Source organism: Dermacentor andersoni, chromosome 4, assembly GCF_023375885.2.
Source record: "Dermacentor andersoni chromosome 4, qqDerAnde1_hic_scaffold, whole genome shotgun sequence".
NCBI lineage: Eukaryota > Metazoa > Arthropoda > Arachnida > Ixodida > Ixodidae > Dermacentor > Dermacentor andersoni.
The window spans coordinates 181,903,427-181,919,224 of record NC_092817.1 but is presented as its reverse complement, the minus strand read 5'-3'; the positions used below and the strand labels follow the sequence as shown (position 1 = coordinate 181,919,224).

The window sequence follows — 15,798 nt, the reverse complement described above, 5'->3', positions numbered from 1 at the left end:
GCCGCACCAGGGGCAGATGCCGCGATATGTATGTGGGAACATTTTACTGTATTTGTGTAGGTTAGGAAATGTGTTTGTCTGAATAAGTCGGAGAGCTACGGCATCTTCAGTGCTGAGCTTTCTGTGAGGCGGAGGATAAATCCTGCGGTTGAGTCGCTGGATCTCGAGTCGGTCGCAGTAATTGGACGGCAGGGGCATGAAGGTAAAGGGTGGGGATTGATGAGACGATTCCTCTTGCCCCGCTCGGTTGATTAGCGCTCGAGCTAGGGCGTTCGCCCTCTCGTTCCCCTCCAGACCCGCGTGGCCCGGCGTCCACGTGATTTGATGGTATTCTTGCAGCCTGGGGCCTAGAATCTGAGCCGCCAGCAGCGGTGTTCGTCCGTTGGTAAAGTTACGGCAGGCCTGTTGCGAGTCGGTAACGACATGGACTTCCCTGCCTACCCTGTCTTCTTGCTTTATTACCAGCGCCGCGGCTATGGTCTCAGCTGCAGCTGGGGTCTCTGCCCTTACGGAGGCCGCGAGGGTCAAGGAGTTGTCTCTCCCGTTCACGGCGGCTACCGCGAAGAGGCCCCCTACAGGGTACGCCGCCACGTCCACGTACGTTACGTACGGGTCACCCTTGAATTGTCGGCGCTGTCTGTCGACGCGAGCCTTGCGTCGTCCTTCATGGAGTTCATGGCTCATGTGCTTCGGTATCGGGTTCGCCTTGATCTTGCCTCTGACCTCAGGCGGGAGTGATCGTTTCCCATCGAGGGCACGGAGCTCCGTTGCCGTTCCGGTCCGGTGGAGGATGGCTCTGCCCGCCGCCGTCTTTTGTAGTCTGGTCTTTTGCGAAGCCATAACCGCGTCCGACAGCTCAGCAAAGGTGTTGTGGATCCCGAGGGCCGCTAGCTTCTCGTTTGAGGTGGTGACAGGGAGACCCAGAGCCGTTTTGTACGCGCCTCTGATGATGGCATCGACTTGTTCTTGGTCGCGTTTAGCGAGTGATAGTGATACGGCATGCTATACGTGATTCTGCTGATCACCAGAGCCTGGACGAGGCGAAGCGTGTCCTCTTCTCGCATGCCCTTGCGGCTTCTTGTAATTCGTTTTATAACCCGCGAGATCTGGCTGGTGGCAGACCTTAGGGTTTGGATGGTGTGGGAGGCTTTCAGGTTGCTCTGGATCCAAAAACCCAGAATCCTAGTCTTATTGCCTTCCGTGATCTTTTGGCCCTCAAGATAGAGGTCGATAGGGCCGGGGGAATTGTAGATTCCTCCTCCGTGCACCCGGATCACCTCGGACTTTTCGGGCGCACAACGCATCCCGCTCGCTGCCGCAAATCTCTCCACGGCCGTCGCGGCCTCTTGAAGGGTCGCCTCTTTTCGCGCTAGGGAGCCCTTGGTGGCCCAGAGCCTGATGTCGTCTGCGTACAGGGCGTAACTTAGGTCGAAGATCTTCCGCAGCTCTTTGGTCAGCGCTAGCATCGCGACGTTGAATAGAATCGGGGAGATTATCGCCCCTTGCGGTGTTCCTTTGTTCGGCACGTCGATCGTATCCGATCGAGTCTGGCCTATTCCGATGGTTGCCGTCCGGCCCGTCAAGAACGATTTAACGTAATTAAAGATGCGCTCCCCGCAGCTGATGTCGTTCAGTCCCTTGAGAATGGCCTCGTGAGAGATGTTATCGAAGGCCCCTTTTAGGTCGAGTGCGAGCAGGAGGTGTTCTCCTCCCTTAGGGATGCCCTTAAGAACTTCTTCCCTTAGGATTAGGAACGCATCTTGCGCAGAAAGTCCCGGCCTGAAGCCAAGCATGGTGTGCGGGAAGAGGTCACCGTCCTCTATGTAATGTTGGAGGCGGGTTTCGATGACCCTCTCGTACAGCTTGCCGAGGCACGAAGTCAGCGAGATGGGACGCAGGGCGTCGATCGCGGGCTTCTTGTCGGGTTTGGGAATGGTCACGATTTCCGCGTGTTTCCACTCGTTCGGTACGTGGCCCTTGCTCCAGAGTTCCTCGTTTAGGTAGTCGGTCAAGTCCTGGATGTGTATCGGGCTCAGGTTTCTGATCATGGCATTGGTGATTTTGTCAACTCTGGGAGCAGTGTTGCGATGTGAGGCTCGTGCCGCGGCATAGACCTCTTCCTCCGTGATGGGAGCGTCCAGTTCTGGTCTTGGTCCTCCTTCATATTTTAGGAGGCAGGGTATCTGGTTTTTAGGGTGTCGATCAGATCCTGGTCGTTTCCGGGGAACTTGTGAGCGATTTCCAGAAGCGTCCGACTGGTTGTCGATTTCGCCTTGTCGGGCTCGATCAGGCAACGTAGGATGGCCCACGTCTGCGCTGTACTCAGGGTACCCTTGAGCGAGGTGCAAAACTGTACCCAATTTTGCTGCGTCAGCTCGTTTGCGTAATTTCTGGCTTCGTTTGTTATTTTCTCGATTCGTAGACGTAGCTTCCGGTTTAACCGCTGTCGCTTCCACCGTTTGAGGAGGCCCTCACGGGCTTCCCACAGGTGTAAGAGCCGGCGGTCGACTTCGGGCGTCTCGACCGTGCGCTGGATGGTTTTAGTGGTTTGGATGTGGGCGTCCCGGAGGTGCTGCATCCATTCCGCTATGTCCGTTATACCGTTTTCGGGCGGGGGGTACTGCCTGAATGCCTCCCAGTCCGTAAGCCTAATTTCGCCAATTGTTCTCTTGAGTTTCGGCGTGGATACCGAGATGCAGAGGATGTAGTGATCGCTGCCCAATGTTTCGCCCAGGTGCGCCCATGAGTATTCCCTTACGTTTTTGACAAATGACAGGTCCGGAAACGTGTCTCGATTTACACTATTGCCTACTCGGGTTGGTTGGAGGAGGTTGGTTATCAATTCGAGGCCCATTTGGTCAACCGCATCGAGGAGCGACCTCCCCTTTTGCGTGTTTTGTTGGTAGCCCCAAGTCGTGTGTCTAGCGTTCATGTCTCCCACCACTACCAGCTGGTTGCCGCCAGCGGCTCTCACGTTCTCGTAAATGATGTTGCGGAAGTCGTCTTTCTGAGCCCTCGGTGGACTGTACAAATTCAGGATGAAAGTGCTACGTCTACCCCTCTTCTGCGGGAGGACTTCCACTAGCACATGATTAATGTCATGACGTTGATAATGTTGTCCCACGGCCGTCACCGTTTTGTGAACTAAAACCGCGACCTTCGGTGATCCCGCGTGTTTAATTACGTAGTAACCCCGCAGCCTGATCGGCTGGTTCCCGACCTCCTGAAGGCAGATGACGTCGGGGGGGGGGGGGGGTATAGGTGATTTTGGATGAAAAGTTGGAGTGAACTTGCCTTCTTGTTGAAAGAGCGACAATTCCACTGCCAGATCTCGAGGTGTTCGGGCGCGCTGCGTGTGGTGTTAGCCATTGCTGACGTTCATGGCACCGCCGTCGCAGTTGTCGGCGTCCCTGACGTCACCCGTGTTGTTTATGCGCCTGTACGCCTTGATGCGTGGGTTGCTGCTCTCGTCGTCGACCCGCTTGCGCGAGCCAAACTCAACCTTGCGTATTCTTCTTTCAAGGTCTTCATGGCTTAGTGTGTTCTCCTTGACTTTATTGTTTAATTCGCCCATCTGGTAAAGCATCTGCTGTATCGTAGCATAAATACCTTCGAGGGTGACTACACTTGACTGGCCTGCCGCTGCCGAGGCCGCATAGAAGAGAAGCGCGCTTGCTTCGAAGATGCAGTAAGAAAAAAGAATCACTCTCCGTCGGCGAATCGAACCCTGGTCTCCCGCGTGACAGACGGGGATACTGGCCCACGGCCGCACTCGACTCTCTCCTCCGCGCTCCCTAAGGGAGCGCGGAGGAGAGAGTCGAGTCCGGCCGTGGCTGGCCACTATTGGGGGCGAGCTCCACCACTGGAAAATCTGGCGCTACCGTCGGCGTGACGTGCCATGAGGGATCACGTGGACATAGCGGCCGCGTCGGCTGCTTCGGAATCGCTGAAGCGGGGATGAAAACGAAAGTTTATAGTCCCACCTGCGCCACGGTTCCGATTAAGTGGTGAGGCTTTACCGCCTTGGGTGTCTGCTTGACATTTGAAAGTACTATAATACGTAGTGCTGCCTTTGGAGGCGTGCAGCATTGTAGGCTACTGCTTGGTGCCGCAGTGCCGGACGTATGGAACGGAGCTCGGTGTCAGCCTTGTTCACACGTAGCCCCACGGCAAAGAGCTGCGTGAAACTTAGAAGCGGCAGACAGGCACCGGCTACAACTCGGGTATGCAGCAAGCATGCAGACGCGAGGAACATTTCTGCTACGGCGCCGGGACTGCGCGATGTTCGGTGAGTAGCAGAAAACGCGCATTGAGACACTCACACGCGCCCGCTGCCCGGCCAATGTCATGACGGTTTTGTCTATGAACTTGTTGAGGCTAGATACTGGCAAGTTCACTGGAACGGAAAGGAAGCGGTACGACGCACATTAAAAAAGGCACGGCATATGGTCATGTTTGTGTTATGAATTAATGCACTGGATTACGAAAAAGAAGCAGAGGGAAATCGCACGCTGAGAATACCGATAAACGTACAGTGCGACGCAACTTGAGAAATAATATTGAAATGTCCAAGAATTTAGAAGACAAAAAAAAAATATTGAATCGTCGCGACGGCACATCACAGTCGCCGTTGGCGTCGAGTCTGTATAACGAAATTATTTTTCAGCAGTTCTGATAGCGTCCACGCAACAATGTTTGCTAGTGTGCTGTCAAATATTCATATTGACACATGTAATTATATTTATCGGGCGACCACATTTCGCCGCTAACAAATCTTATCGCACAGCGCGGGACGCGCCTGCATGTATCCGAAGTTTCTGGAAAGTTATCGATGCTTCTATCCGCTGTCTGTTGTCGCTGAACCTTGTGTTATCTGATTTCATCGCGTGACGCGAATGGTGTAGAACTTTGTGGAAGGCGTGTGGGTCCTAACGATTAGTCTGGAACATTCGATGATTGTTGTATAAAAGCCGACGCGCTGGACCCGCTGATCAGATTTTCGACGATCGCCGACCGTGTTCGCCGCTATCGTTGTGCTATAAGTGAAGCCTGTTATTGTGGGCACAGGTTCGCCCAATAAAAGTTAGTTTGTGCCTCACAGTATTGCTACTGTGTTCTTCAACGTCACCACCACGTCACATCTGGTGGAGGTGCTGGGTAATTGTGGTTGTACCTCAGGAACTCCAAGCGATCGGTGCACCTCTTCTTTCACGATGTCGGCGATCGAGGCCACTTGAGGCTGCGACGATGGCAAGACCTTGCGCAGTTCATCGCTTACAACATGGTGGTGCAAGAAACAACACAGATTACGCCGGTTAAGCTGGTTTACGGCCGGAATCCGACGACGACGCTCGACGCCATGCTGCCGCACGTCACTGACGAGGAAAATCTTGACGTCGCTACCTATCTTCAGCGCGCCGAAGAAGCCCGACAGCTCGCCAGCCTACGGATCAAGACCCAGCAGCATACCCACAGCCGACACTACAACCTCCGACGACGCTTCGTCGAGTACCAGCCCGGCGACCGTGTTTGGGTATGGACCCCGATACGCCGACGAGGACTCAGTGAGAAACTACTCCGACGCTATTTCGGACCCTACAAGGTCATCCGACGCATTGGCGCTCTGGACTATGAGGTCGTGCCAGACGGCATTTCGCATTCACGGCGGCGCCGCGCACGATCTGAAGTGGTCCACGTGGTGCGCCTTAAACCCTTTTACGGACGCTGACGAACTTCCTTATTTTAATTGACATCGAAAATTGCAATCTATTAGATAAAACTCTCGCAAAAATTTTATACTCCACGTTTGACAATGTGATTGGTCGGTAGCCTTCAACAGAACGCAGTTTCTCTTTATATGAACTTTTGGGAATTAAAACTGTGTGGGTTTTGCAAAAAGACTGCGGAAGGGCGTCAAACTCTATATTCGTAATAAAAATATTCAATACTATGGGGCTGATAATTGATTTGAAAGCTTTGTCAAATTCACTTGATAGTCCATCGGGGCCGGGTGTTTTCGACAAAGGCAGCTGATCAATAGCTAGCTCAATTTCTTGGATCGTAAGGCTACCACTGATGACTGCACAGTCATCATCCTGTAACGGTTTTACAAGAGATACAAAACTCTCTAAAACTTTTGCATCGGGATCGTCCGGCGGGGCACTAAACAGCATAGTGTAGAAAGTTTCGAACTGAGAAATTATGTCATTAGTATTTGTTAGAAGACTACCTTCGGAGCATATTTCCGGAATTACTTTGGAAATACCGTGACGTCGCTCGTCAAGTAAAGCTTCACGTGTTGGTTGCTCAGATTTCAGAGCACGCCCGTTTCGAGATCAAATTCGCGCGCCTCTGTAACGTAGTGCGTCATACTTTTGTAACTCACATTTAATGTTTTCTATGTCGACAATGTAAGTGCCTGGCATTTCGCATTCAATCTCATAAAGGCTACATAGGCTCTTAAGAAGTGTTTTTTCTTCATTCTTTCTATAGAATGATTTCACTGATCCAATTTCTATAGCCACTGTACGAACCTCTTGTTTAAAGAGTTCCCAAGCAGCAAATAATGGCAAGTCACTAGAAAGAGAATTGGTTAGAGCCATGCGCACGCGATTAATAAATTCCTGATCCTTTAGGAGCTCAGAGTTAAGCTTCCAGAGTGCCCACTGTAGTCGGAAATTAGTTAGATTTTTCACCAAAGAGAGAGAGAGAGAGATAGCAACGAGAGGAAAGGCAGGGAGGTCAACCAGACGAGCGTCCGGTTTGCTACCCTACACTGAGGGAAGGGAAAGGGGGAACAAAAAGACGAAAGCGGGATATAGAGGGAACACTGTCTGTGCACGCAGCAAAGTGCTTGGAAATTAGTCAAGTCAAAGCAAGTGCTCCGTCGACACGTTAGGCTGCCGTCAATTTTGGTGGTTCATAGCTGGTGATGCACGTTGAAGTTACCAGTGACGACAAAGGATCCGGTGGGCGTCAGCAGTACGCTGCAGTGCGTGGCAGTACATTTTTAAGCTAAACCCAAGTCGTTCTGACTTCAGTGCGAATATAATGATGCGGGTGACCCATGAAGCTTACTGAAGTGTTGCAAGTACTGAATTGAGAGCATCCAGCACTTGCATTGAACTTCGCGCTGACGGAGTGTGCAGGTTATTTAGGAGTATTCGAAGGGTATTCATCAGAGACTGGAGCATCATAACGACTTGCCGGTCTTCTTCGGGCAATTTGTCAGGAACTCGCGCTGTTCGCTCTACAGCCGTGCGCAGCTGTATGACTTGACTAGGCTCCGGTTGTGGCATCAGCTGCGGCACCGCCTCCGGTTGTGGCATCGGCTGCGGTATCGCCTCCGGCTGTGGCATCTCCTCCGGCTGTGGCATCGGTCGTACCACCGACTGTGGCATCGGCTGTGGCATCAGCTGTCGTTTCGGTTGTGACTTCCACTGTTGCTCTGGCTTTGGCTGTTGCTTTAGTAGTGAGGACCAAGTTGTATTGTTTTCCGCCATGACCTTGTCCAATTTAGATTGAGTTGCCTCACGCCTAGGGGGCAGAGGAGGAGGTGATGTCGGATGGGGCGTACTCTTTATAGAGGTAGCAGCGTTCTTTGAAGTCCGGCGGCGTCGGGAGCGTCGCTTTCTAACGGCCGCAACAGCTTCCCGACGAGATGAATGGTCTCTCGCTATCTGTTTCAAGATCGCCTTTTCCTTCTTCATTTTGGGGCAGTCCTTCGATGAAGCATCATGGGACCCAAGGCAATTGGTGCATTTGAGAACCGTGGTTTCACAAGAGTTTGCAGCGTGTGGCTCGCTGCAGCGTGAGCAAACTCTTGTGTTCTCGCACACGGCACTCACGTGTCCAAGCCTCATACAATTGCGGCATTGCAGTGGCCTTGGGATGAATGGTCGCACAGGGTGTCTAAATTTGCCCACCTTGACGTGCGAAGGGAGAGTCTCGCCCTTGAATATAATTTTCGCACAGCGGGATGTGCCGAGGCGACACACATGTGTTATGGCGACGCCATCAACGTCAGGCTTCACTAGGATCGGCAAGTCGGCGCTGGAGATGGAAACGTCCACGTCGTAGATGACACCAGTAGTTGAACCACTGTTCTGGGGGATGTACGAGCGGAGCTTAACGCCACCTAGTTCTGTAACTGTAGTCAAATTTCTCAGCGCAGTCTCATGTGTGACGTCGATAGCCAACACATTTTTTCGTGTGTTGACTCTAACGTCTGCTATCTGGTTTGGCGCCATCGCTTCAAGTTGCACCGATACGGACTGTCTGTTGAGTCGCCTCAGGTTGTCGGTAGCCAGCTCCGGTACAAATAGAATCGTACTGACTGTGGTATTCCGAGTTGGTCCCACCATTGGCGTGCTCGAAGGCATGGATGCCCTGGCGGTGTGTCTTCGTTTCACCTTGCGGCTCCGCACAAGCTCGAAGGCGTCATCGGAGAAGTCCTCACTGCTGAGCGAGTAGACGCTGGTGTCATCGCCGTCGGTGTCGCTCTGGAGGCCGGTCCGCTTCCTAGACGCAGCCGCCGCTGAAGTCGCCATTCCCGGCAGAGGCAAGGGGACGTCAACTTGCATCCGCGCCACGAACCATGCCGGCTCTCCAAAGATGTACGCAGAAATAAGGAAAAAACAGCTGAGCTACAGAAAAAGCGTTCTGGCTCGCAGACACTTCGTCTTCACTTTCACCAATGTTTGCGATAACCATACAATGATCAGAGAATGAAACTGGGATAGTAATACAGGATAGTCCTCGAGAGGAGTGATGAAGAAACATAAATCCGATCAAGGCGGGCGTATGAATGACCTTGAATTCTTGCAAAAGAGCAAGCTCCCTGTCCCGACAGTCCTATATCAACGAGCCCTGCATTTTCTATTATGTTAGACAAAACTTCACCACTCCTGTCCCGCTGAGTGTTAAGGCAGCTTCGATCGTTCGGATCACATACACAATTGAAATCTCCCATTAAAACAATGCAGCGATCACAGTCCAATAGTCTAGACACAGTATCAAATAAAAGAGTTCGTTTTGCAGCGTCATTAAATGCATAGACGTTGACTATGCGCCATGGCACAACCTGCAACACAAAATCACAACATATATACCGACCTTCAGTGTCGACATGATAACTAAATGCTGAATAAAGTAGGCTCTTTTTCAGAAATAGGAAACAGCCCACGGATAAACCAAGAGCGTGTGAAACGCAAACATTATACTCAGACAGAAAAGGTCGCAAAGCCCTTTCTGTCTCGTCATCACTCTCAATCTTCGTCTCTTGCACGGCGACGAAGTCGAGGCGCTTCCTAGGCAAAAGCCGGCGAAGCTGCGCCTGTTTCTGCAAAGAGCTAAGGCCTCGTACGTTCAAGGTTGCGAATAGAAGTTGCTGGGACAGGGCCATGGTGAGTACCAACTATTTGGACCTAATGATCTATGTGATCGGGCCTAGAGGTCAACGGTGAGGCTCCCTCCGAACCCCCACCAGGCCTCCTGGACAGTGATCATCGGCACTTTCCTGAGTGTTTCGATGTTTTGCGGCGACGTGCTTTTCTTGTGGTACTGGTCGTCTCGCTGTCTGTGCTTGATTCCGATCTGTTAGTCGCACGGCGCTTCGGAACTGAAGTATCCGCGTTACTTCGTCTGTCCTCTGCCGGCTCAGCGCACGTGTCGGGATGTTTGGATGCATCAGATGAGACATCTCCGGCTCCCTCATTCGCTTGCTGGGCAGCAATTGGGTCCGTGGTGGCGGGTGCTCCTTTGGGTTGTTGCTTCGGTTGGTCATCTTTCTCTTCGCTACTTTCTTTTTCCACGGGCAGTTCTGCGATGCCATTGTGACTGTCTTTAACAGGTAGAGGGGCCTTACTGGCACAGCTGGTCTCCGCAGAAGAGGGCGCGTCTCCCGTCGCGTCGAGAACCTCCGTAATATCCATTATGTGTTCTTGCAAGCTTTCATCCGGAGGCCTTGTTCTGTGTCGTAACTTATCGGCGTATGTTACGACACATTCTTCAGCTGTGTGGCCAAAGCGCCGGCAGGCTTCGCAACGTGGGGTTCTGCAGTTTCGACGAATGTGCGCCACCTTGTTACAGCGCAGACAAAATGGGGGCCGACCTGGAATTAATACGAGGCTCTGCACTCCACAAACAGGTAGTAGATGTGGAACGTCTCCCACGCTCACTCCATCGGCGAGAGTCAACACTACGTCACGATTTAGCGTACGCATCTGTTCCATCTCCGATACTCTCCAGCTTTCTGCTGATATACGCGCCGTGCACGCCGATGGACGCGCCACTGGTGGCGGCCTTGCGCAGAACACGCGGGAGAGGAGCCTGGCGCGCGCCGTAGTTTGTTGTGTCGTTGATCGTGCTTCTCTGTCTTATTCACGTTTTCAGAGCAAGATAGGCAACACCATTCGCACGTGTGGGGTGGTCAAAGCTTCAGGGATTGTCGAAGAAGAATTGTTGCGGGGTAGGGGGCTCAAATATCGGTGAAAACGTGCCGGCGATACGGTTCTAATCATTCCCGGCAAAGCCTCATCAGCGGGAGCAACGGTAGCAAAAATGGATCTTCGCTTCGAAGGGAAATTTCTTGTTCTCATCCTTTCCTTTGTCTCGTCGGTGTTTTTTTCCACTCGATCATAGTTAGACGCGTGAGCAACGAAGTTGGTCTGCAGTGCAGCATGAGGTTTAAAGGCATTTCACTAAAGTTCGGAATGCTGTTTGCCGCTTATATTGTTTTCCGCTTCTTTATCGCGTTGCGCTAGCTAGGCAGCACGACTGCACGAGCGCATTGCTTTGTATGTTAAAGCTACTGAATTTTGCAAGAATTGAAATTGTCAGTTTCATGTGGCGCGGTAAATCCTCGCACCAGCTGTCGTGCACTTCATGTTTTTACATCTATTTTATGTGTGGCTTCGCACATGTTTAACTGTTGCTAGTTGCTCCATGCATAACTCTTGTCGATTCTTTTGAGCCTGCGAGGAGGAGGAGGAGAAACATTTATTAAAAAGAAAGGACAAGCAGGTGTCTTTCTGCTTGTGCGGGAGGCGCCCTTAGTCCAGGGCTCCTGCGGCTCTTGCCGTCTCCCGGGGCCGCCGCACCAGTTGCTGCTGGTTACGAGGGTCCGAACTAGTCAGCACGGCCTCCCACTGTTCGGGTGTGGGGTTGGGTATTTGCGGGGCCGCCTTCACGTTGGGGCACGCCCATGTGGTGTGATATAGGGAGGCGTAATCATTACAAAGGGGACATTTGTATGAATATAGTGTAGGGTGTATTGCGTGTAGTCTGCTGTGACGTTTTCAGCCTGCCTTGTTTGTAAAGGGTATAAATCACGTTGTGTCTTATCGGAATGATACCAAGGTTTATCGGAATGATACCAAGGAAGTGCTTCTTTAACAGCTTTATTCTTTTCGCCCGAGGGCATCTTAGATATTGTTTGCGTTATTGGAGATGTGTTTAGAAAATAGGTAGTTCAGGGCGAGAATCGCTAATAGCTGCTGCATATGGTATTTTTGTTCCATTTCTCGCTGAAATGTTCGCGTTCCGTTTGGGAAGTCATCACACCTCGATGCTGCCTGAGGAAACTTAACAGGCCGAGTGATTTGTTTGTTTCACAACGTAGTCCCTTCTTGCATGTCAGTTTTGTACTCAACTGCATTCTTTCTTATACTTACGCTGCAGACGACTAAACCGGGCCTTGCCGCCAGCGCTCATCTATTTGACTGGCGCTGCTCTGCCTTTAAATATATCATGTGGCACCTCTCTCTAGTAATATAAAAAAGTAGTGAAAAGTTAGTCAGTCTTTAGCTTTGTACGTTTCCAAGCAGCTCCCTTGGGGAATTTAAAATTGCACAAACTGCAACGGGAACGGTAGTTCATCGGCGTATGCAGCAGAATCGCTTCGGCGGTGCAGCACTAACACGCGCTTTTATTAACCCGTGTGTTTGGTGACTTCGTTGGCTAATTTACGCGTTGGCAATTACTCTTCTTGAGGCGACTTCGACTACACTTATTCGGCGATGTCACATGTATTCATCGGCAGAAAAATCACAACGGCATATGCAGAGATTGCACCGTGCGGATTTGTTTGATATAAGTCTGCACTAACGATGGGTGCTTATTATTCAGGTACAGAAGCAGCATTGCGGCAAGGGTAGAGTAAAAAAAAAACATCGAGAGATCGCATCACTCAACAAAATTTATCGGCTAGGGAACATGAGCTCCACGTCATGTAAATGGGGTTCATGGCGTTTGTCTGCGGAACACACCTTGCACGTATGTGGACCATGTTGTCCCAAACACCGGTAACATCGTGTTCATACCCGCTCGCACAGAGGTCAGCATCTTTCCTACAGCTGTCACCGCAGAAGAAGCAGCCTGGCACCCGAACAAAGGAGAAATCGCAGCCGCGAACTTCAGCCATCCTTGCTGCAAAGGGTTGTCGTCTGCTACTGCTCCCGCGTGTACTGTTGGAAGCGTCCGCTAGGTGGCTTTCAGTGGCGCCTCTATAGGCGGTGCACGAGGCGTACAGACTTGACTTTCCCGTAAGCCTGGAGCGCATCTCGAATGTAGTAGTCTTCCAAACGCTCAGGAAGCCACAAAAGCTTCATTTTAACTTCCGTGGGCTCAGGATCAATGACGACGCAGCGTCTACCTTTCACGGATAATTCCCCGCATGCGAATAGCTTTGATTTTGTCATCCCTGATTTGCACGTCACCATCCACACGTGGGACATCTGAAATTGACCGATGGAACTTATTTCCTTCAGGTCAATAACGTTCCGAAGGGCGTCTCTGAAGTCTTGGGCTCTGTACGGTCGACCACTTGAGTCAGCATGCAGGAAAACGGAGTCCACAACCAGCTTACCGGTAGGAAGACGGGGTAGCACAACGCGGTAGTCATTGCTGCTGGCTGAAGCCTGAGCAGCACCTCGGCCTGGGGCCGATAAATCCTTTGAAGCGGAGAACATGAGAAAAGCGATCGTTCGGAACGCCGTCTTCTTCTACATACTATACTATACTAATTATACTAACTAACTATATTAACTAACTATACTAACTATACTAACGAGGAGGCACGAGAGGCGTTCGCTAATGCACTCTATACACGATGGGAATGAAAGCATAAAAGTGTTTCGCAACAGCCTTACTCCCAATCGCGCGAAAGACACAGACCGATACTGAGGATAAGTGTCGTGGGCGCAGCTACGTGTGCCTAAAATAGAGAAGTAGTAAAAAAAAAAAAAAAAAAACACTCCCCGTCGGGGAATCGAGCCCAGGTCTCCCGCTTGACAGGCGGGGATACTGGCCATTATTTCTTTTTTCTTTATTGCCAGTCCTCGACATGTCACCACAACACACATTCCTTAAATGATATACACAAAAGCGAAAGAAAAAAAATAATGAATAGAAAAACCGAACAAGAAACAGTAATATATACATTCGATGCCGTCCGCTACTGTGGCATGACATTGTCTTATTAAAATTCCTTGAGTGCTGTCAGGGGTTCAACCCTGTAAAGCCACTCAGGAACAGGCAGTTGCAATTTCTGCACTTCTACATATCGCTGCATACATTCTCGGAACTATACACACGCTGGTCGGGCATTCGGGTCACAATGGTAGCCCGCCATTCTTGAGCGCCATAAACAGTGGACGCCCGTAAGCATGATAAGGTCGTACGGGAATCCTTCGTCATCATTTACTGCAAGAAACCTGATTCCGTGTAGATATATCAGTAACTCCTTTTTTAAAGTCCTTTGCAGCACGTCCCAGGAAAAAAAAAAAAAAAAAAACGCTACAATGGCCTCCCGTTAGGAGGTCCTGACAGTAGCTCCTCAGGATTATTTTAAATATAGTTCGTTGTCTGTCTGTCTGTCTGTGCCAACAGTGGATGAAGACATTATCTATGGTTTCCTGGTTTTTTACAAATAAGGCAGTGGGTTCCCCATGGCATGTACAAGCCACGTTGTTCCAGGAAGATTTTAACACGTAAAGTACCGGTAGGTAATTTGAAGAAGAAAGATTTCGTGGCTGGTTGAACTGGCATCATCTTCACCCTTTTCAATACGTCTAGGCCTGGGCCTCCACTGTACACGGCTCTGTACATGAGTACAAGCAAAACTCTATCACACAAATCATGGCATAATTTTTTCCGTTTTGCACTCCACAAATATTCACTTGAAAAACGAACACGCAAAAAAGCAACACTATCAACTATTTCCTGAAAGAAACCACGGACAGATCCTGGCATTATTTCAGTACCTACCACAAAATCGGGAAGTGCTCTTGACAGCCTCATTTGAATCACGGTGCGCAGAAATGGGTCATTTGTGTCTCGAAAAAAGAACCTGTTTACTAGTTGACGCAAGAAAAGGTGCGCCAACCCCAGACCGCCATCCTTCACACGTCGGAAGAGATTATCTCGGCTGCATCGCTCCCAGCTTGATGCCTACACGAATACAGCGAACACGCGGTGCAGTTTCTGCACATTAATACGAGAGCACTGTAGGACCTGCATTACGTACCAGATTTTTATCACGAGAAACATGTTGCACGCTGTAGCTCTCGCGAATATTGACAAGTGACAGGCGTTCCATCGGTCGGCTTTTCCTTTTAGTTCTTTTGTCCGCTCCTTCCAGTACTCGCCACTGTCCTTGTAGGCATCAAGGGGTGCGCCAAGGTACTTAACTGGCGTCGTGACCCAGGTTACGTTCGAAAAGTGGTCTGGTGTGGACACCCATCTTCCATGCCAGAACCCCAAGCATTTCTTCCAGTTAACGAAGCTGTTCGTGACGGTACCAAACTTTCTAACGATACTAACGGTATTCAATACACTTTGCTTATTTTTACAGCACACAGCCACATCGTCAGCATATGCCAATAGCTTCACCTCTGCTGATTGAAGACAAAAGCCCTTAATATATTCATTTTCGATGATGGCCTGACATAGCGTTTATATGTAGACACAATACAGGAGTGTACTGAGTGGACAACCCTGGCGAACGGAGCGCTTCACGTTAATGGGGGCCCCCAACGTCTCATTAATTATAAGTCTGGTATAGCAGCTTCGGTACGCCATGGTCACCCCCTCAATGATTATGTGGCCAAAATTAACGTGTTCAAGAATGGTAAGCAATATCTCGTTAGAACCACAATCAAATGCTTTCTCCAAGTCTAGCTAGAGGATCGCTACTGCATCGCACATGGCGTCACAACACTCCAGCACACACTTCATCTTATGGATGTCAGTGAAAATGGTTCTTCCACGAATACCACACGTCTAGTGTGGGCCGACTACTTCCTGAATAACTGACTGGATCCGTCGTGCCAACACCTTCATCAGTATTTTGTAGTCGCAGTTAGTAAGCGCTATGGGTCTGTAGGAGGAAAGTTGCTTGAGCTTTTCGGTTTCTTCTGTTTTCGGTATTAATACTGTATGGGACTGGCCAAAGGATGGTGGAAGTATTTTCAGTTCGTATGCTTCATTGAAAACGGCGGTTAAGATAGGAGCTAGGTGGCCTTTAAACGATTTGTACCAAGCGGCACAAAGACCGTCAGGTCCTGGCGACTTGCCAGGATTCAGGTCTTCGATGGCCTTCATCACTTCATGTTCTGTCAGTGATCGTTCTGTTTCTTTAACTTCGCTCGACAGCTGTGGCATTCGTTGCAAAAATAAATTCTTGAAATCGTGCATGTTGACAGGCCTGTATGCAAAAGGTTTTATGTAATGCTCAAAGAAAGCACGCCCTATATTATTATTATCCGTTAATACCACCCCTTCATATTCGATAGCCTCAAT

General features: G+C 50.4%; 1 protein-coding gene across 1 annotated transcript; it reads right to left on the bottom strand.

The window, feature by feature from the left end:
* Window positions 1-3,361: 3,361 nt before the first annotated feature.
* On the bottom strand, window positions 3,362-14,303 carry LOC126531903 (uncharacterized). The gene is made up of 4 exons (XM_072287681.1): window positions 12,524-14,303; window positions 11,758-11,763; window positions 9,638-10,252; window positions 3,362-3,642 (listed from the first exon to the last, which is right to left on the bottom strand). Exons 1-4 carry the CDS (start codon window positions 12,966-12,968, stop codon window positions 3,362-3,364), a joined length of 1,347 nt encoding a protein of 448 aa, XP_072143782.1. The 5' UTR covers window positions 12,969-14,303.
* Window positions 14,304-15,798: the final 1,495 nt, after the last annotated feature.